Raw genomic sequence first — 22,262 nt, 5'->3', positions numbered from 1 at the left:
GATGTTTCTGGTTCACGTCAGATTCACCAGTTTGATTCCTGGGATGGCAAATGTTATGTAGAGAAATACATGGCCATTCCTGCCAGTCCTTTTGTCATTCAATATAATCATGGCTAATCATCCACAAATAATTTTGGTGTAAGAGAATATTTTTTACTTACTGTACAAAATTGCCACTTCCCTTGAGAATTAACTTTTCACCTAATGCTGGAATGAACTAAACAGACCAGACATTCTGGTTCAGTTGGGGAGCAATTAAATAAGCCACTGTTTCTTTTCAAGTTCTACTTCATCAAGTAACATTTGACTCAGCATGTCAATTAAAATAATTATTCCAATCTTCCCTCGTGGGTCTGATCATGTTTGAGTCAAAGCCAAAAGTGTCCTTGCTCACTTTGTTCTATTTCCTCAGAAGGCCTGGTGCTCCAAAAGCCTGCCCTTTCTCAACTTGCAAACCCCATCTCCTCTCAGAGTGTCCCTCTGGACCATGCAAAGAGACTTGGTGCATTGCACCCCTATTCAATGGAGCATTATAGAATGAAAGGGAATTATTTAGAAACCTACAACATTTTGAAAGGCCCAGATAGACTAGATACTGGAAGGATGTTGCTGTTGGCTGAAGAGACTAAACCATACCAGCCTCCAGATGTGCCATTTTGAATCAAGATAAAGGAGGTTGTGAACATGTGGAATTTTCATCTGCATAAGGCAGTGGAGGCCATTAATAAATATATTCGAGGTAGATATATTTCATAATATTAAATAGATCAATATGGTATAAAGGCAGGCACAAGGTACTGAAGTAGGTGCACTGTTTTTAATTGTATTCATGGTTAGAGCATGCTCCAGAGCTGAATAGCTTGGTCCTGGTCTTGATTCTATGTTTCTAGCATATTCCTGTTGAGATATTCCTGAAGACCTGTTGATGCACATCTATAATATTGTGATTGAAAACTGAGAAATAGTAGAACCAGTTCCCGATTTAATCAATCACTAATCCCTTGTCTGCAGAACGGTAACCTTTTGGTAATGTGGAGTTACAGCACAAGTTACTGCTAACTCTAACTGCAGTCTGTGACACAGTAGCAGAGCGGGTAGAGCAGGTGTCTGTGTCAGCCACCTAGCTCAATACTGAACTGTAGTATTATATGAGTGTAGCGTTCTCATAGCCTCTCTGGGACTTCTGCGAGTTTCCTCTCACTCCCAGACTTGCATTTTGGTTGGTTGCTGTATATTGTCCACTGGTGTACAGTTGAGTGCTAGAACATAGAAATGATTGATGGGAATGTGGTAAAAATAGTTTTTATAGGTCTTCTTCTATGTTGTTAAGAAATATGGTAACATGGTAAATTAAAAGCAATAGAAATCATTCAAGTTACATTGTAGACCTTGTGACTGGAAATATGGGAGAAAACTCATGACAAACATTCAAAGAAACATTTTTGGAATATTCCAGAACAGGCCGTCAGATAAATCATCCAGCCAATCAGCAGAATAGTTAAGGGATAATAACTATAGATGGTTTATTTTAAAATATAGATCATGAATTGGAAATAAAATGTAACATTTCCACCATATTGAATCAACATTTTCAATTTGAAAGCACTTCAAAAATGAAAGATCCAAGCGATTTACAGATCAGTAAATAAAAGAAAAAAATCCCACAAATTCCAGCAGTGATATCCAAAATTTCTAAGAATATATTATCATTGATGGCAGATCATATAAATCAAATACATATGGAATATAAATGTAATTGCTGTAGAAGATGAAACAATTTCATGCGATGATTTTATCATTATTTTGAAACATTCAAATTAATTGAATCCAATTTTAATCTGAGTACACAGGCAATAAGAAGCTAATTTGTCAGTTCAATCATAGCACTACAAGCAGATAAATTGAAATGTCTAAAACATTATTGGTCATGCTTTGATGTAATACATTTAAATCACCCTTGAAGTAACATAATTATGGCAATAATAGTTATATCAAGCATAAGCTAAATTTCTTCAGTATACATTTTGTTGGAAAACTTTGAATTCAACAAGTATTCAAAACCTCGATTTCTTCTTTGGTGTGGAATTATTATCAGCATGACAATCAAAAAGACAAGACCCACGAAGATTCCACTGAAGGTCACACCAAGTATTATACTCAAGGAAGTTTGAGGTTCTGTAGAATCCATGAAACAAGTTAATATTTATTCTCATGGCAATAAAAAAAAGTAACTCAGATTATTCGTCTTTAAATATAGTCATTTATCACACAGTTAGATGTAAAAATTAATTTCCACTCCAATGTGTTTTCCCTAAGCCAAATAACCTAAACATTAAGCAGCAAGTGGCTTTCTTTACCAAGCGTGAAGCAGGTATTAGGTCTTTAGCATAAGCAGTTAAGGTGACTAATGCCTTCTTTGGGTCACTCTGTACGACACAGGTAGCACTTGACACAAAGTTGTTTACAAAACAATACTACTTTTAGAATCATACAGCTCGGAAACAGGCCCTTCAACCCAACTTGCCCACACTGACCAACATGTCCCATCTATACTAGTTCCATTTACCTGCGTTTGGCCCACAACACTCCAAATCTGTCTTAACCATGTACCTGTCTGATTACTTCTTAAATATTGTGATAGTCCCTGCCTCAACTACCTCCTCTGGCAGATCGTTCATTACACCCACCACCGTTTGTGTGACCCCCTCAGAAATCTTTCCCCCTTCAACTTAAATCTATGCCCTTGGGTTCTTGATTCCCTTACTCTGGGCAAGAGACTCTGTGTGTCTACCCGATCTATTCTTCTCATGATTTTATGCACCTCCATAAGATCACTCCTCATCCTGCTGCTCTCCAGGGAATAGAGTACCAGCCTACACAATCTATCCCTATAGCTCAGACCCTCGAGTCCTGCCAACATCCTTGTAAGTTTTCTCTGCACCCTTTCCAACCCAACAACATCTTTCCTGTAACATGCTGCCCAGAACTGAACCTTCTTGACCACCCCATCTTCCTGTGATGTCACCTTCAAGGAACTATGGACCTGCATTCTTCCCAGAGCCCTACCATTCACTCTGTGGGTCCTGCCCATGTTAGACCCTTCAATTCTTTCCAGAGCCCTACCATTCACTGTGTAGGTCCTGCCCATGTTAGTGACTCCAGTATTTTGTGTCTATCTTGGGGGGGAGAGAGGGGAGGGGGAGAGAGAGGGGAGAGGGGGATAGAGAGAGAGAGAGGTGAGGGAGAGAATGAGAGAGAGGGAGAGAGAGGGGAGAGGGGGAGAGAGGGAGAGAGAGAGAGGGGAGGGGGGGGAGAGAGGGGGGGGGGAGGGAGAGGGGGGGGGGGAGAGGGGGGGGGGGGGGGGGGGGGAGGGGAGGGGGGGAGAGAGAGAGGGGAGGGGGGAGAGGGGAGGGGGGGAGAGAGAGAGGGGAGGAGGGGAGAGAGAGAGGGGAGGGGGGGGGAGAGATGGGAGGGGGGAGAGATGGGAGGGGGAGAGATGGGAGGGGGAGAGATGGGAGGGGGAGAGATGGGAGGGGGAGAGATGGGAGGGGGAGAGGGGTGGAGAGAGGGGGGAGAGAGGGGGGAGAGAGGGGAGGGGTGGGGGTGAGAGGGGGGGGGGGGAGTTTTAATAGATATATGATATGGCTCCCAACATTTAAAATATACAAAATATTTCAAATTATTTGCATTCATTTTCATAATAACATTCATTAAAAATATATATCCAAACTGAGAAGTCATTAAAAACATGATTCAATGCAATATTTTTCTTGATTGGCAAAATAATGAACTTATGGAACAAAATATTTTAAAACATACCTGATAACTCAATTTCATATGAATATCCAAGCTCACTGGAAGGTACAAAGAGCTCCTCATTAGTCATAGATGGGTAAAACGGCACCATGTTAAATTGCCTGTTGTGGCCAATAGGTGCCATCTCTTCAGGCCACACGCTGATGGAGGGACTGTTTTGTTTCATCCACTCATCAAAAATAGCATCCGTAAAGGCATGAAGCACCTATTACAATGTAAAACATTGATACCAGTAAACTTTATCTCAGTTGTACGGCTGTCGTCAGTATTTCCTGGATTATCTATACTTCCCTTAAACAAAAGAACAATTTTAGTTACTCGTCAATCCTCCTGGATCTCACCCATGGCTTGAGATGAAACAAAGGTCTTTGTGAAGCCCCCTGCAAGCACCTCGCTTCCCTCTTTCATTAACCTGGGATACATTCCATCTGTCACTGGGGATCCAACACCATCTCCTTCTTGATCTCAACCTGCCTTAGTATATTAGTATCTCCCTCATTCATCTCCCTAGCCTCCATCTTCTTTTCCTTGCAAAGTACTTGTTTAGTTAATGGCATACATCCTCTGGCTCCAAGCATTAATTCCTCCTTTATCTCAATCTTACCTTCTCCTTACTTACCCTCTTGTATAATTTGGATTTTCATTAATCCAAATCTCTAATGTGATGTCATGACCCTTTTAGGCCCTTCCAATTGCGTGCTTGCTTTATAATCCTCAAATGTCCTGTCTGATTTCATCTTTCTGCAGCTTACACATGCTTCACTTTTATTTTTGACCAGAGTTAGAACCTTTCTTGTCATTCAAGGTCCTTACTGGAACAATTGATTTTTTATTAAATGCTCTTAAATGCAAACTCAATAAGATAGAATTTTCAACCCTTGCAACACAAATATTCTCATTGAGCCTCACATTATTTTCTCGTCTTCCATGTAGGCTTACTTCCCCAAGTTTGACAACTAATCATATTTAATAATTCAGAAGCCATACAACAGTTATAGGTGTACCATATTAACAGTAATGTACCTATCCCTACGAATCTAATTTACCAGCATTTGGTAGTAGCCTTCTATGCTTTGGTGATTAAAGTGCTCATCTATAAACAGTTTAAGTGTTGTGAGAGTCCTGCTGCCACCAGCCCCTCTAAGTAGTGCTTTCAAGATTTCAAGCATCCTCTGGGTGGAAACTTTCTTCAGGTCTCTTTGCACTTTTCATCCCTCACCCTAAATCTATACCCTTTAGTTTCAGATATACTGTATCTGCAATGAGGAAACTTTCTTACTCTTCACCCTGCACATCTCTCAATTTTGTACACATCTAACAAGGACCTATTTAGCCGCCTCTGCTCCAAAGACAACCAACCAAACCGTATTCAATCTTCCATCATAATTAAACCAGTCCAGCCAAGAAATATATTGGTGCATCACCTCTGCAACTTTTCCAGAGCAATCACATCATTCCTGTAGTGTGTGGAGCAGAACAATACACAGTACTCCAATGGTTACCCAATGAATGTTTTACCCAATTGTAGTATAAGCTTCCCGTTCTCAATAAATGTCATAAGTCTCTTTTTTCCATCATTTGTCTAATCTAAAATCTATTAACATTCAGGGTTCCTTGGAATTACTGCACTTGCCTTTCACACGAAAGGGAATCTGTTGGCCTGAACTAATTTTCAGATTTAAAACATTTGTTAGATCAATATGAATTTTTCAGTCAATGCAACTCCAACCATTTTGAAGGAAGGAACAAGGCAATTGGAATTACAGTCCGTTGATTTGGTAAAATCATTGCAGTTCAATCATTCTAGGTAAGATGGCACAATGGGCTAAGTGTTCGGCTGGCAACCGGAAGGTAGCTGGTTCGAATCCCGCTTGGAGTGCATACTGTCGTTGTGTCCTTGGGCAAGACACTTCACCCACCTTTGCCTGTGTGTGTCCTTGGGCAAGACACTTCACCCACCTTTGCCTGTGTGTGTGAATGTAATTATGTGAAGCACTTTGGGGTCAATGCAAGTTGACTAAAAATGTGCTATATAAATAAAGAAATTTAATTTAAAATTTAATTTAAGATACAAACATACCACAAAAAGTGGATCATTTGCTGCAGAGTGCGCAAGTGCATTTGTTCCATTTAAAAAATAATGAACCAGGTTATGAAGACTCTGAAACTCATTAGATTTAGTTTCCCCATCTGGTGCAGCAAACCCCTCAAGCGAATTTCTGAAAGAAAAAGGGAGGTAGTTATGTTCCAGTTTTACACAGCTTTTGTATTAAATTTAGCAAATCAAAAGGGAGTAGAAATTCCCATTAATTTTTAGTACTTATAAAGGTAACAAATTAAATCTTGAGAAAACTGCACCTCTGCTCGGTATAACAACTGCTCGGCTCCTGACTGCCTGAACCTGCCAAGAGTGGCGAACACAGCCAAGCCCATCACAGGCTCTTCACTTCCATCCAGTCCATCTGCAGAGTGCATTGCATCAGGAAGGCTGGCAGTATTATCAGAAATTCCTGCCACCCTGGCCATTCCCTTTACTCTCTTCTAATTCCAGGAGATGATATAGGAGCTTGCATGCTCAGACGTCCAGATTTAAGAATATCTTCTTATCCATTGTGATTAGACTCTTTCGCATCCTTTTAACAGAGGTGCTGCCACATCCTCTTACAATTAACTCTACCTCATTTTGTTATTTCACTATTGTGCTCAAGTACTTCAGATTACATTAGAATAAGGCACCATTCTAGTGTATTGCACTCAATGTTGGATTTATCATTACTGAATGTATACTGTTAACTCTGTGACCTTCATGTGAACAAGGAATTTCATTGCACACTAGAGTGCATGACAATAAACTAACCTAACCAATGCATTCTCATTTCATTAATGAAAAGGGGAGAGGAGGAAGAACATTTGTGCAAAAATAATGAATTCTATATTACAAATCTGCATTGATACAGCAAGTTTTAGTTTTGCAAATCAAAACTTTGAAAGCTGGTTTTAAGAATCATACAGTTTTTCCAATTGTGACATAACAGATTTTCATAATGGTATTAATTGGCTTCCTGCAGTGAGCCTAACCTACAACATGTAACCGAGGGCAAAAAAGCAAGCTTTGAAAAGGAGGATTTATTTTATTTTAGGTAGACAAAAATATTGGAGAAACTCAGCGGGTGAGGCAGCATCAATGGAGAGAAGGAATAGGCGACGTTCCGGGTAGAGACCCTTCTTCAGACTGATGTCGGGGGGGGTGGAAAGAACCCCCCCCCCCCTCCCCGACATCAGTCTGAAGCAGGGTCTCGACCTGAAACATGGCCTATTCCTTCTCTCCATAGATGCTGCCTCACCCGTTGAGTTTCTTCAGCATTTTTGTCTAACTTCAATTTTTTCAGCATCTGCAGTTCTTTCTTATTTTATTTTATTTTTATACATCTAGAAGCCATAAATGATAGCAGAGTAATCTGGCAATTTTGATCAAAAGGCATCAGAAATGTAGTCAGTTTTCTGGATTAAGATGAGAGCAAAGATCACTCAACACTTTAATTTCAGTTTTGTCAACTGCTTATCTTTAGTAAATAATGTATTAATTAAGGATCATTGCAATAGTTACTGTACAATATTTATATTTACTCATTCCAAAAATTATCATTCTCACAGGATATCAAAATAAGGCATTTCAAGACCACATTAATAGTTTGTGGTTCTTTATCTCTTTCAGTTCTGCATGAGTAATAAAGGAGTCAATATTACCTTCATTCATCCAGCTATTTCAAAAGATACCAAGCATTTAAAACCATATTAAATTCCACTGAATATTTAGAAATAAATTTGGATATGTCTGGGTCTCACTTCTATACACATTGGAATGCATCCATACCTATCACTATAAGTGTCATCAGGGAAAATATATTAAATACTGAAAGCTCTTTACATTACATATGGAGATTGGACAGAATGGATCTGCTCTCTAATCTTCAAATTAATAAAACTTCTTGTGTGCGGAAAATGGTTTTAATCAATGGAAAGCCTACCCCACATGCATGTTGAGGCAAATGCAGTTATGGGCAGTGATGTATTGGGCGTACACCTACTGTATGTTACACATAACATGATTTTCCTCAAAAAGTTACTTAAAAACACTAAGCAACTGTTGCCATAAAGTTTAGATGACGATATTTTGATGATTATGATTATCCTACATGCCAGTCACCAACATACAATTAAATAGTTACAGAAAGTATCCATTGGAACAAGCCATGAACACCCTGGGAGAAACGGTCTAATTTTTCCCCAGTCTCTGCCTCTCATAATATTATATACTTCTATCAAGTCTGCCCTTAACCTCTGACATTCCAGAGAAAATAATCCAAGTCTACCCAACCTCACCCTGTAGCCGAAACCCTCCAACCCAGGCAGCATCCTGGTAAACCTTCTGTGCATCCTCTCCAAAGCCGCCACATAATTCCTGGTATGGGGCGACCAGAACCACCCAATACAAAATAAAAATCTTAATATCTTCTGCCATTTGAGTTTATTTTTTATTCTGCAATGTTGTTTCTTACCTCTTTAGTTCGGCTATATTTTTTGGGGAAGTAAGGGTTTAGCTCCTCAGCAGTCATGGAGTTATTGAGCCAGCCCCTTCTTCCGACTGAGTCTACACCAAACTTTAAGCACTGTTTCAACTAATCCTGCACTAGGTCCATTTTATTCTCCACAGTTGGATATTTTCTGTGGAACGTCCGAGCTTGAGGGGACACCCAAATGAAGTAAGAGGTAAGAAATGAAGTATATAAAATTATGAGAGGCATACATGTAGTAAAGAGAAAGTTTTTCCCTACATTTGAAATGTCAAAGACTACAGGGCATAGCTTTAAGATGCGAGGGGCAAAAGTTTAAAAAGTGTAAAATGACTCTGGTTTCATTCATAGATTTTCTTCATGATCTTACAGCTCTGCTCGCTTGTCAGTAGTTGTGAGGATTGTGCCCACAATCATTCCTGTCAAATACGTGAACAGATATTTTGGACCACATTTTTGAGTCCTAATTGGCACCTGAATAACAAGTACGTCATGACCACAGTTAACCTTAGGAATCATGAGCACATTTTCCTGATAAACTTTTGAATTCACGAGCCTCTGTGTCCTGGGTTTCTTCTGCTTTCCTCAAGTAAGTCTATTTTCATTAAGTTCTTTATTAAGTACTGTAAAGCCAGTTAATACTCATTTCTCACTTCAGGCTTAAGTTTCCAATATATTACCTGAAGCTGAAGTTAGAATTCTGGAAATAAGGTGGAGAATCAAAGTCTTTGACAGATAAACAATGGTAGATATCCTCCATGGTTGGCAACTGGACGTTGTTCATTTCCATGAACCCTCTCCTGATCGGACCCTCATTTGTTCCATTACAAAGAGTAACAAAGCGATTATAATCATCCAAACTATAGATTTGCATGAAAAAGCACAAAATAGAATATTAGAACATAATAATACATCCTTACTATAAGCCCGCGTTAATGTTGCTGAACCAGTATTCCAGAGGCCTGGAGTAATCAAATGGAGACAAATCCCATTCTAGCAGCTGGAAAGTTTAACTTCAATGTTAACATAAATACATTTAAACAAACAAAAAAAAATCTGGTGATGGTCACCGTATAAGTACTGGATTGTTATAACAATCCATTTGTTTCAATAATGTATTTCAGGGAAGAAGGTCTTCCATTGTTACCCCAATCTAATTAATATACTATTGTCAATGATGTGGACAATGTATAACTAACTATCCATTACAATAGCCAAATCAGCTATTCAGTTGTATCAAAACATTGCAAATGTCCTATTGTTTGCAAATGTTTCAAATGTACCTTCACCACATGAACTGCCATGGCCCACTGTTTTCTTGGGGATAACTCAAAAGGAAATAATCCCACATTTTAATTTCATTAAGGCATTAAAAATACTGCAGTAAAATTAACGTATTTTGGAGAAGTAGGCTTGAAAGGTCACGGATCAGCAATTCAGTATTCCAACATAATGGAGCTACGTATTTCAACCTTACAGTAGCACAGTACTACAACATTTGCAAATTTACCTGCAGCAGATATGTTTTGTCCAGCTGTTTTGTTTAAAATGGGGAACTATGTGTATAGAAATAGAAGAGCCATGGACCTTCGGCCTATCGTCCATGCCAACTATCAGACAAATGTTTACACAAATTCCATTTTATTCTCCCTACATTCTTATCAGAGAAGGAAAGGCTTTCCATTAATCAAACCTGCTTACGTGTGGAATGACAGGCTAAACGGGTCTGTTTTAATGCAAAGAAACTGACTAGTAAGGCGGATTATGTTAAGAGTGGGAATCAGCACCTAGGAACAGAATAATGTTGCTAAAACAGAGACATGGCTGAAAGAAGGGCAGAATTAACAACTCAACATTTCAGGGGAATAGATCTCCAGGCATGGCAGGGTAAGGAGGCATAAGAGCAGGGGTGACACTGCAATTTTGATAAAGGAATTCCATTACTGCAGTAATAAGGGAGATATCCTGGAAGGCTGTTCAAATTAGATCATATGGATAGAGTTTAGAAATATAAAGGGGGCAGCCAGTTTGTTAAAGCCTGTGACCAGTGGAACACTGCAGGAACAGTACGGTGATCCTGACTGTTTCTTATGTACATTAATGATTTAGATATGAGAATAGGAATTTGATGTTAGTTTTCAGGCATATCCTGGCAAGACAATATCCAATGCCAAGATCCTGTCTGGCGCTGGCCTTCCCAGCATGTACACGCTATTCGGGCAGTGCAGACTGCGGTGGCTGGGCCATGTCCACCACAAGGAGGATGGCTGTATTCCAAAATACATCCTCTATGGAGAGCTGACATCTGGGAGGAGAACCATCGGCCGCCCCCAGCTACATTACAAGGATGTCTGCAAGAGAGATATGAAGGCACTCAACATCGATTGCGGAGTCCTGGGAGAGCCTTGCAGCTGACCGCACGAGGTGGAGAGGTACCCTGAACCAACATCTCAAAACGGGGGAAGAGAAACTGTTGAACGCAGCAGCAGACAAGCGGGCACGCAGGAAGGAGCGCAGCAACTTCAACAGACCAGAGACCACACACAAATGTGATCTTTGCAACAGCGACTGTCACTCCCGCACTGGTCTCTTCAGCCACAAGCCACGCTGCTCTAGCCAAGGTTTGGAGCAAGCAGCCAACAACTAGGATGCATCACCCATGGTCAGTCATGACTGAGGGGGGCCTACAAAGTTTTCAGATGACAAGAAAATTGTTGGTTTTATTGATAATGAGGATAGTCATTGACTACCTGATGATATTGATCAGGTGGTGAGGTGACCAGATCCTGAAGGTGAACAGAGGTACTTTGGGACTAGTAAGCGTATTGCATACACAGTGATTGGTAGGGCATAGGGAACACTGGGGAACAAAAAGGATTTGTTGTACAAGTCTAATGAACCTTGACAGCGGCACTTGAAGTGCCATTGCACAAAATGTCACAGAATAAGTGCTGGCAAATAGGATTAGTGTAGGTGGGCACTAGATGGTCACTCTGGACATGGTACGCTATGGGTACAGTTTCTGTGCATTATGATGCCAGGATTCGATATTCTTAGGTAAAGGAACAAAAAATGCTGGAAACCTTCTGGAGGGTAGAAGCAGTTTTAGAAATGAAGAAAGGGTATCAATTTAGGTCTGATAAAATGCATTCAACCTAAATCTATTGTACACAAAACACTTAAATGCTTTTCTTCCACTCAGTCCACATCAGAAGGGGTGGGACACGGAAAAACTGTTCCCTATGGCAAATTTAAGTTAAAATGGACCACTCTAAAATCAGTTTTGGAGCTGCATTCCATAAGCTTAACCTGCTCAGGATTAAGTCTGATGGTCACATGCAGTGGGTGCTATTGTACACCAAACTCTTACACTAGGTCCCCACCAAGGTCTACTGGATCTTCCAGTTACCAACCATTTTTAACTCCCCATCTCATTCCCATAATGACCTTTCTGTTCCGGGCCTCCTCCATTGCCAGGGTTAGATCACATACAAACTGGAGGAGGAACACCTCTTATTCCTCTTGGGTAGTTTACAACCCTATCCAAAAAAACGGCCTATCAGGGATCCTCCTTGCTTGAGATTATCTGTGGCTGGCCCTAATTTGTCCTGTTTTTTCACCCCCCCCCCCCCAATCAGTCTGATGAAGGATCCTGACCCAAAACACAAACTATCCATTTTTCCAAAGATGCTGCCTGACCCATTAAGTTACTCAAGCATTTTGTGCCTATCTTTGCCATTGTACATTCTGGGCATCTTCATGCCCTAGTGCATCAGGTGCATGGAAGTCCCAGGAGGAAAACTGTGGATTTCACAATCTACAATGTAAGACGCCGATTTCAGTTGGTGACTAAATATTTTGCTCAGAGATTCAATTGCATGTTGTGTTGTGTGATACAATTTTTAGATTCTCGCATTTAGCATCTTTCCTGATTTCAGGATCTTCCAATATACAGCCAGTGATTTAATTCTAAGATATTCAATATTAAAATTATGTTTAATGCAGAATTCTAATGCGATTTGCAATATTCAATTACTAACCTGTCGCATACAATCTCCCATCGCGAGAACCTAGAGCTCTGATTTATTAATGACTGTTCATCAAGACGTTGGGATCCCAACAAAGAATCTGTACACACATCACAATCCTTATTTCCTGTGGCAAAATTCCAGTATGGAAGTGCAAATGATTCATTTCCTATGAGTTCCTGTATGGGGAAAAAGAGAAAGACACAGAAATGCCTATTTCAGGCTTTGAATGAATATAAGATAGCCAAGGGTGATAGTGTGATGCAGTTGCTTCACAGCTCCAATGACTTGGCTCATTCATGATCTTCATGTGACCTCATAGGGTCTCCATTGGGTGTTGAAATTTCCTTTCACATACGAAGAAGTGTTGGTTCGTAGGTTAATTGAAAACTACAAATTACTCCCCAGTATAAATGGGTGAGTAGGAGAATCAGTGTGAAGTAGATGGGCAAGTGAGAGAGAATAGGTGACAGTGGAATGTGGGGGAATGCGATGCTCTGGCATGGGCTCAAGGAAATGAATGGCCTTCTCTTTTGTCATAAAAAATAAAAATATTGTTGTTCGTCACTCGTTCGAGTAAGACGATAAAGACCTCATCATTAATGTTGAAGCATATTGAGATGACTGATTAGACCAATCAAGGCTCCAGTGTTCCTTCCACAGAGGTGAGAGAGAGATAGAGATGCTGTGGCATCAATGGCAATTACTATCACTATCAATGACAATTACTACATTTATCTCTGCTTCCTCTATTCTAGCTTTTTATGAGAGTACGCCAAACAGGACAACCCGATCCTTGTTGTTCCCAGTGATGTATGTCACAGTCATACAATATCGAAACAGGTCCTTTGACCAAACTCAACCATGGTGCCCATCAACGCGTCCCATTTGCCAACATTAATTTGGCTCATACGACTAAAACGTTCCTATCCACATACCTGTGCAAATGCTCCTTCAATGTTGTTATTGTGCTTGCAATGTTGAAACTCTCAAGGGAAGTTCTAAGAGAGTCTTTGAAATTCTTTAGCTTGCCCTAACTCAGCACTCCATAAAGCAGCTGCTTTTGTAATCTGCCATCAGACATTCTTCTGACATGTCTTGCCCACCTGATCTGTAATTCTATCAGCAATGTATTGATGTTGGGAAGGTTTGCCTGGATGGAATCAGTGTGTCTGTGATCTGGTCTTGCCCTTTGATGTAAAGTATTATGTGTGACGAGTCACATGTAAGTGGTTATGCTATCTGGCTACACTGTCTGGAATGTCTACTGTACACTGTCTATGTCTCAAAAGTATAGAGTAAAATGACAACAACAAGATATGCTTGGTCTTCAGAATTGTTCCTACGATTCACGTCTCAGTCTTCCAGAAGCCAAGCTGGCTTTCCAGTTTAGTTTCTAGATACAGCATGGAAACAGGCCCTACGGCCCATCGAGTCTGTGTCAACCAGCGATCACCCGTGCACTAGTTCTATTCGACACACTATGGGCAATTTACAGAAGCCAATTAACCTACAAATCTGCACATCTGTGAAATGTGGGCGGAAACCAGAGCACCTGGAGAAAACCCACATGGTCACAGGGAGAACTACAAACTTCGTACAGAGAGCACCCATAGTCAGGATCGAACCTGGGTCTCTGGCACTGCAAGGCAGCAACTCTACCGCTGCGCCACTATGCTACCCAGTATTGAACTCAAATTGAAATATGTTCTCTTAACCAAATTCAAATAGTATTCTGATGAAAAGGTCATAAGAATAACAATAATTTATAAGTAATGGGACCAGAGATAAAAAAATATATACAAAATCATACATTGTCTATCCATTGTGGGCCGAAGGGCCTGTTCCTTTGCTGCACTGTTCTCTCACAAAGATGACAATTCCTACTTTTTGCAGAGAACTCTATCCTCCCTTAATTTATAACATTCAATTCACAGTTAATGAACCCATGCGTAACATAAAACAATGCACCATAATATTTAAACCAAACCAGATCATAAAATACCAACTTGTAAATCTCTCTCCAGTAACATCAAATGGTATCGATGCCAAGTAAGGAAAGATGGACCTCGATGTGAAAAATCAATACCTTTAAATGGTCGACCAGGTCCTGCGAGAATAAAAACACTGCAGCATTACATTTGTTAAAAGAAAATAAGTTCATAAGTCATAGGAGCAGAATTAAGCCCTTTGGCTCATTGAGTCTACTCCGCCATTCAATCATGGCTGATCTATCTTTCCTTCTCAACCTCATCCACCTGCCTTCTCCCCAAGAGAGAAATCAAGACCTCTACCGACAGCGCTGTAAAATTTATCTTCAAGCTAACATGCTTATAAGGAAGTTTTCTATGTGCTCTGACTCTGTGAAGTGTTCCCTGTTCAGAACCTACATCACACCGTTATATACTGCTCAATTGTGGTCTAACTATAAGAAAAAGAGTATGCAGAGGCTCAAGGTAGCATACAATGATGCAATGAGGTTGCTGCTTCGTGTCCCTAGGTGGCATAGTGCCAGTCAATTGTTTGTGTCCACTAGAGTGCCAACCTGTGAGGCACTCTTAAGACAGCTGATGTTTAGTTTTATGTATCGCCTGGACAAGTCAGAGAACCACATAATTGAAGCCCTAGTCAGCCCTCTGAAAAGCTGCTATAGATTCACTTCTAGGCTAAGACGGCATTGATGCAATAGCTTGTATATTTTTTAGGCTAATATGCAATTTTTAATGTATTTTTGTATCTCCTTATACTGTATGATGTGTTATGTGGACCTGTGTCTGAAATAAAGCTTTAATAATAATAATAATTATTATTACATAAAGTGAAGAGCAGCAGACCCCACTGATCTCTGTGGAACACAACTGGTCACTGGCATCCAACCAGAAAAAGACCACTCTTTGCCTTCTGCTATTCAGCCAACCTTCTACTCGTGCACGTGTGTAGTTATTGATTTCTTGGAGTCATGTGGTGCTACAGTATCGTGAAAATTAAAAGTTTCAGGTATGAGTGAAAGATAATTTAGAACATAAAAAATCATCTCCTTGTGGCGATTAAATAAACTCCCTCCTGCTTTCCCTCCTCACTTATTTCTTTTCTTCACTATTTTCTTTTTCCGCCTTTTACTCATGCACACTAGCCTATCCCTCACTCTTTACTACCTCTTTTTCCTTTTTCTCTTCTTACTTTTCTCTTTATAAAAATTGTTTTAAAAAGGAAGTTGTACAGAGAATGTAATATGTTAACATAATTTTGGGAACCTGTAAAGAGGTACCACTGTATTGTACTTACTTCTAATAAATAATTTTTTTTTTTTTTTTTTTAAATTAAAAAAAATGCAAGTGTGTAGGAAGGAACTACAGATGCTGGTTTACACCGAAGATAGACACAAAATACTGAAGTAGCTCAGCAGGACAGATAGCATTTCTGGAAGGCACAAAATTCTGGAGTAACTCAGAGAGACAGAAAATGCTGATTTCCCAGTTGCCCGGTATTTTAATTCTCCTTCCCATTCCCACTGACCTTTCTGGCCTGGGCTTCCTCCACTTTCAGAGTGAGGCCACACGCAAATTGGAGGAAAACCACCTCATATTTCGCTCGGACAGCTAACAACCCAGTGGTATGAATATTGATTTCACTAATTTCAGGTAGCTGGTGTATTCCCTCTTTCCGCCCACTTCTCCACCCTATTTGTCCAACTGGTTCTACTGTTTGCATCCATATATCTCTTAATTATTACCCCTTCCACAGCCAATAATCGACCATTGTGGGCTCCACCTATGCGAGCTCTGATTTGTTCTGAACCTTTTCATACCTCTAGTTTCCCTCTCCCCCAACTTAGTCTGAGGAAATGATCTCAACCCGAAACGTCACCTATTCCCTTTCTACAGAGATTCTGCCTGATCCGCTGAGTTGTTCCAGCATTTTGTCTCTATCTTCTATTCATGCTAGTCTCCCCTCTAATACCAAGAGCTCTCATCTTGTTTAGCAGCCTCATGTGCAACACTTTATCAAAGGCCTTCTGAAAATACAACTAAACTAGAAAACGGGAATAGTCCCCGAGGATTGGCGTACTGCGCATGTTGTTCCATTGTTTAAAAAGGGTTCTAAGAGTAAACCTAGCAATTATAGACCTGTTAGTTTGACTTCAGTAGTGGGCAAATTAATGGAAAAGATACTTAGAGATAATATATATAAGCATCTGGATAAACAGGGCCTGATTAGGAACAGTCAACATGGATTTGTGCCTGGAAGGTCATGTTTGACTAATCTTCTTGAATTTTTTGAAGAGGTTACTAGGGAAATTGACGAGGGTAAAGCAGTGGATGTTGTCTGTATGGACTTTAGTAAGGCCTTTGACAAGGTTCCTCATGGAAGGTTGGTTAAGAATGTTAAACTGTTGGGTATAAATGCAGGAATAGCAAGATGGATTCAGCAGTGGCTGAATGGGAGAAGCCAGAGGATAATGGTGGATGGCTGTTTGTCGGGTTGGAGGCAGGTGACTAGTGGGGTGCCTCAGGGATCTGTGTTGGGTCCTTTGTTGTTTGTCATGTACATCAATGATCTGGATGAAGGTGTGGTAAATTGGATTAGTAAATATGCAGATAGCATACCAAGATAGGGGGTGTTGTGGATAATGAAGAGGATTTCCAAAGTCTACAGAGTGATTTAGGCCATTTGGAAAAATGGGCTGAAAGATGGCAGATGGAGTTTAATGCTGATAAATGTGAGGTGTTACACCTTGGCAGGACAAATCAAAATAGGACGTACATGATAAATGGTAGGGAATTAAAGAATACAGTTGAACAGAGAGATCTGGGAATAACCGTGCATAGTTCTTTGAAGGTGGAATCTCATATAGATAGGGTGGTAAAGAAAGCTTTTGGTATGCTAGCCTTTATAAATCAGAGCATTGAGTATAGAAGCTGGGATGTAATGTTAAAATTGTACAAGGCATTGGTGAGACCAAATCTGGAGTATGGTGTACAATTTTGGTCGCCCAATTATAGGAAGGATGTCAACAAAATAGAGAGAGTACAGAGGAGATTTACTAGAATGTTGCCTGGGTTTCAACAACTAAGTTACAGAGATAGGTTGAATAAGTTAGGTCTTTATTCTCTGGAGCGCAGAAGGTTAAGGGAGGACTTGATAGAGGTCTTTAAAATGATGAGAGGGATAGACAGAGTTGATGTGATCAAGCTTTTCCCTTTGAGAATAGGGAAGATTCAAACAAGAGGACATGACTTCAGAATTAAGGGACAGAAGTTTAGGGGTAACATGAGGGGGAACTTCTTTACTCAGAGAGTGGCAGCGGTGTGGAATGAGCTTCCAGTGGAAGTGGTGGAGGCAGGTTCGTTGGTATCATTTAAAAATAAATTGGATAGGCATATGGATGAGAAGGGAATGGAGGGTTATGGTATGAGTGCAGGCAGGTGTGACTAAGGGAAGGTAATTGTTCGGCACGGACTTGTAGGGCCGAGATGGCCTGTTTCCGTGCTGTAATTGTTATATGGTTATAAACAATATCCACTGACGCTCCTTTGTCTATCCTGCTATTTACTTCCGCAAAGAATTCCAACAGATTTGTCAGGTTAGATCTCCCCGTCACAAAACCATGCTGACTTTGACCTATTTTATCATGTGCTTCCAAGTATTCAAAACCTCACCCTGAAAAATGGACTCTAAAATGTTACTAACGACTAATGTCAGGCTTACTAACCTATATGTTTTAAGAAGGAACTGCAGATGCTGGAAAATCGAAGGTAGACAAAAATGCTGGAGAAACTCAGCGGGTGAGGCAGCATCTATGGAGCGAAGGAAGTCTTCCTTCACTCCATAGATGCTGCCTCACCCGCTGAGTTTCTCCAGCATTTTTGTCTAACTAGCCTATAGTTTCCTGTTTTTTGCCTCAGCTCCATCTTGAACAATGGAGTAACATTTCCAATTTTCCATTCCTCTGGGACGTTATATTCCACAACGTGCTGGGATATAGAGAAAATGCAAGTAAATGGAGTTGAGGTACTGGTTAGTCAAGATCAAAGTGAATGGCAAAACCCAGTTATTCCTGTTCTGATATTCACAGTAATCAATTACAATAAAACTGGTTTTCATAGAGCATGTTTTAATTGTGCCCACACAATAGAGATATTGTGTCATGGTTACAAAATACCATTGTTGAATGTGCTAGTATGCTATGAGAAGATACAAATTAATTACTCATTTTAAGTGGCAGCTAGGTTATTCATTTATTTCATTATAAAATTGGTAATACAGATAATATCAAGGAAAACTTTAGGCACAAAAGCAAATATATAAAGAGTAAACTAACCTAGTAGTGTGTCTCTTGTAGAATAGTAATGAAGCCACACAAAATAATTATATATTGATATGTTTGCAACTTGTGGCTGAGTTCCATTTGGCCCCAGCAAACTCAGCCAGTGTTGGGTTGCAATGACATAATCTGGATGGATTGTCGTTTTAGCTTTATCTAAAGCATCCAAGAACTGCTCCTGCTCCGTTGGGGTTAATGAAAGAATATTTTTTCTTATCACTGGTGGTTTTCTCAGGTCACAGTTCAAACCAGCCCATCCAAATTTGCACCCTCCGCAGTTGTATCCGGCATAATTTCCTATTTAAGTGAAACGGAAAGATTCGCTGCTTACTGAAAATTATGAGCTCATTAACAACAGTACAGATCTGTTCAACTGGTGGAAAAATGACTTTATGGCTCTAATGTTATCAACTCTGCTCAACAATGATCCACCCATTTAAAACAAGACATTACAATCATTTAAAACAAAACCGGGAAATGCTTGAAACGATCAGCTGGTTCGGCCACATCTATGAAAGGAAAGAAACAGAGTCAATTACTTTATCAGATTCGGAAATAATTTGAAATTAAATATGCTTTAGGTTGCAGAGAAAGGAAAGAGGTGGAGAGAACAGGAAACATTCCTGACAGGATAGAGACCAAAAGAGACAGATACAGATGGCAGCTGAAGAGCTTCTTAATTGACATTTAAGAAGTTTTTGTGTCTGTCTGACTGAAGTGGAAATTGAAGGACTGGGAAGAGAAGAAAAAAGTCATACAAAACATCGCAATTACTGAATCTGAAATTAAAGAGACTACTGGAAATGTTAAATGAATCAAGCAGGATCCGTGCAGACAGAAAAATGGAAGTTGATGGCCTTTGATCAGAATTGGCCAATTTAGTTATCGGAAATGTTTTAATTCTGTGTGGATTCAGTATTCAATCCTAAGAACCAAGGTGGAAGACATGATACCATTTCAGAATTTTGTGTAATTTTATGAATGCCTATCATATGGGAATGGAATTAAAGACAGTTAAGTAGAATAAAAATTAAAAATGACAAGCAACTGTAAGCTCAGAATGACCTTTGCCTATCACTTCAATTATCCATCCCATTCCCATATGATAGGCATTTGCAGCACTGTATTTAATGTTAGAGTTTCAGCCATTGCAGTGCTTTGTATCTCACTTCCAGCATTAATTCCTTTTTTTCCCCCATTTCCCCCTCCTTTATCTCCTTATAATTCATATAATCATAAAATAGTTACAGCATCAAAGGAGAGTATTTTTAAATTTAGCAATTCTTCCTACAACATAGAATCATTAATCTCTGTATTTGCTGTACCAAACCCTACTTCTAGATTCACATCAAGATTCCAACCATATACTGTGTCAAAAGGTTTTTCCTCACATTACTCCTGAAAATCTATTCCATTGTATTTGATGCCTGTTCTCAATCCCTCTAACAATGGGAACAGTCTCCCACTATCCACTCTGTCCAGATCCCTCATCGTTTTACATACCTTTTAATCCCTTTACAGCCATTACTTTCTTTGTCAGGAGTCCTAGCTTCCCAAACATATCCCAATATCTGTAGCTCATCACACAAAGAAACATTCTCATAAATAACACCCTCTACTGTCTTCACATACTTTGTATAACACTGCAAATTAGACCACAATAATCCAGCTAAGTCTGAACAGTGTTTCAAAAACATTCAGGACAAGTTCCCTCTTTTATATTGTATGGCTGTGTTGATAAACCCCGCAATTGTGCATGTCTTATTAAGCATTCTCAATCTATACTATAACTTCAGTGACATGGAAACAAACTCAAAAATCTAATTTTCAATAATGGCTGGAAAGAAGCTGTTCTTGAATCTGGTTATACGTGCTTTCACGCTTTCCAACCTTCTCCCAAGGGTAAAAGAAACAAAATGAGAGGATGTGTTAACAATAGAGAATGCAGAAGAGGTTCACCTGGGCGTTGTATGGAATACAGGGATGGAGTTAAGGAGAAATTGGATATGCAGTGACAATTCTTCATGGAACATAGGAGGCTGAGGAGGGACCTTGTGGGGGTTTACAAAATTATGAGAGGGTATAGGTATGACCGATAGTCAGATTGTTTTTCACATGGTTAAAAGTATTAAAAATTAAGGCATAGGTGAGATGAGATGAGAGGAGAGAAATGTAAAGGAGGTCCGAGGGGGATGTTTGTCCATACAGAAAGGTGGTGGCCATTTGGAATGAGCTGCCAGAGAAGGCAGTGAAATCAGATAACACTACATTTAAAAGGCATTTGGACATGGAAGGTGTTTAGAGGCCTAATCATGAACAGTATGGACAAAGTGGGCCCTGCCCTGCCCACTTTGGTGCTGTACCTTCCCCTGGTTTCAAGTATAACGGTGAGAACTTTGATAGGTGTAGGAAGGAACTGCAGGTGCTGGTTTACACCGAAGATAGACACAAAATGGTGGAGTAACTTTTTTTTGTAAACTCACATCTGCAGTTCCTTGTTTCTCCGGGCCGGTTTATATCAGTTTTACTTCTGTTGGGCAGGTATGATCATTGATAGACTACATCAAGATATGTAACAATACGCTGGCCAATTAACCACAGAGCAAAGGTGACAGTAAGCCGGTAGTCTACGTACAACATCCAGGTAAGAATATAGTTAGTGCAATGAATACAAAATAGTTACATCGGCGATCGGCGATGTAATTATACCACCAAGCCGATGAAAAGATTAAGCTATTTGCACGAAATCTAATGAGTAAACATTTCTTACATATGTTACACTTAGCAAGATAAATTATATAATCTGTTGATTCACGATGACAAGTATAACTATAACATTTCTAAACAATCGATTTATAAATTGATTGATGTCCATTGAAACACATTTTACAGCAGATAAAGTAACAGAGAAAGATAAACAAGGTTGCCAGAACTCAGGAAGATAGACGTATCAGGAAATCCTGAATAAGGTTCAGGATGGTAAGATTAACATTAAACACAATGAACCAGAGTGGCTGGTTTACAAAGACACAAAGTGCTGGAGTAATTCAGTGTGCCAGGCAGCATCTCTGGAGAACATGGATATGCGACATTTAAAATTAGTTTTGGAACCATGACTAATAGATAAGCAGAAATATGAAACCCCATTACCGGTACACCTGCAGGTCCGATTAAAGAATTTGAGCGGCCACCTCTCCCGATCGTCCACGTTTCGCAAGTTATAAGGGCCACTCCAGGGTTTGTTGATGACCTGCACATCAGCGCATATGCCCCGATTGGATTCTGCCCCGCAGAGCACCGCCGGATCGGAGCCGTGGGAAGGGCAGCATTGTTTGGATTGCAAAGCAGATACCGTGGCACACGCACGGGGAAACTGAGAGGCAACTAGCTGGAAACCTCCCAAAATCACCCACAGCCAGAGAGATGCACACATTGTGTGGCAATGCATCTGACATACACTTAACGACTGCGAAATGTCTTCGCTCGTACTTTCAGTCTCTTTCAAAGTGAGGACACGTG

At 40.0% G+C, this 22,262-nt stretch overlaps 1 protein-coding gene across 1 annotated transcript; it reads right to left on the bottom strand.

Moving 5' to 3' along the window:
* Positions 1-1,504: 1,504 nt before the first annotated feature.
* Positions 1,505-22,247, bottom strand: dct (dopachrome tautomerase). Its single transcript, XM_033022924.1, has 8 exons — positions 21,894-22,247; positions 18,741-19,040; positions 14,428-14,528; positions 12,431-12,597; positions 9,071-9,250; positions 5,897-6,035; positions 3,820-4,021; positions 1,505-2,175 (listed from the first exon to the last, which is right to left on the bottom strand). Exons 1-8 carry the CDS (start codon positions 22,189-22,191, stop codon positions 2,003-2,005), a joined length of 1,560 nt encoding a protein of 519 aa, XP_032878815.1. The 5' UTR covers positions 22,192-22,247; the 3' UTR covers positions 1,505-2,002.
* Positions 22,248-22,262: the final 15 nt, after the last annotated feature.

This window comes from Amblyraja radiata, chromosome 6 (genome assembly GCF_010909765.2).
Source record: "Amblyraja radiata isolate CabotCenter1 chromosome 6, sAmbRad1.1.pri, whole genome shotgun sequence".
Taxonomy (NCBI): domain Eukaryota; kingdom Metazoa; phylum Chordata; class Chondrichthyes; order Rajiformes; family Rajidae; genus Amblyraja; species Amblyraja radiata.
This window is presented reverse-complemented; position numbering and strand designations above follow the sequence as displayed.

Excerpts from the sequence above, each read along its gene's own strand:
- dct (XM_033022924.1), bottom strand. The coding sequence starts at position 22,191 with ATGCATTGCCACACAATGTGTGCATCTCTCTGGCTGTGGGTGATTTTG. Across the intron at positions 14,529-18,740 it reads TACAAGAGACACACTACTAG|GACCTGGTCGACCATTTAAA; the intron begins GTTAGTTTACTC and ends TTATTCTCGCAG. Across the intron at positions 4,022-5,896 it reads CAAATGATCCACTTTTTGTG|GTGCTTCATGCCTTTACGGA; the intron begins GTATGTTTGTAT and ends ACATTGTAATAG.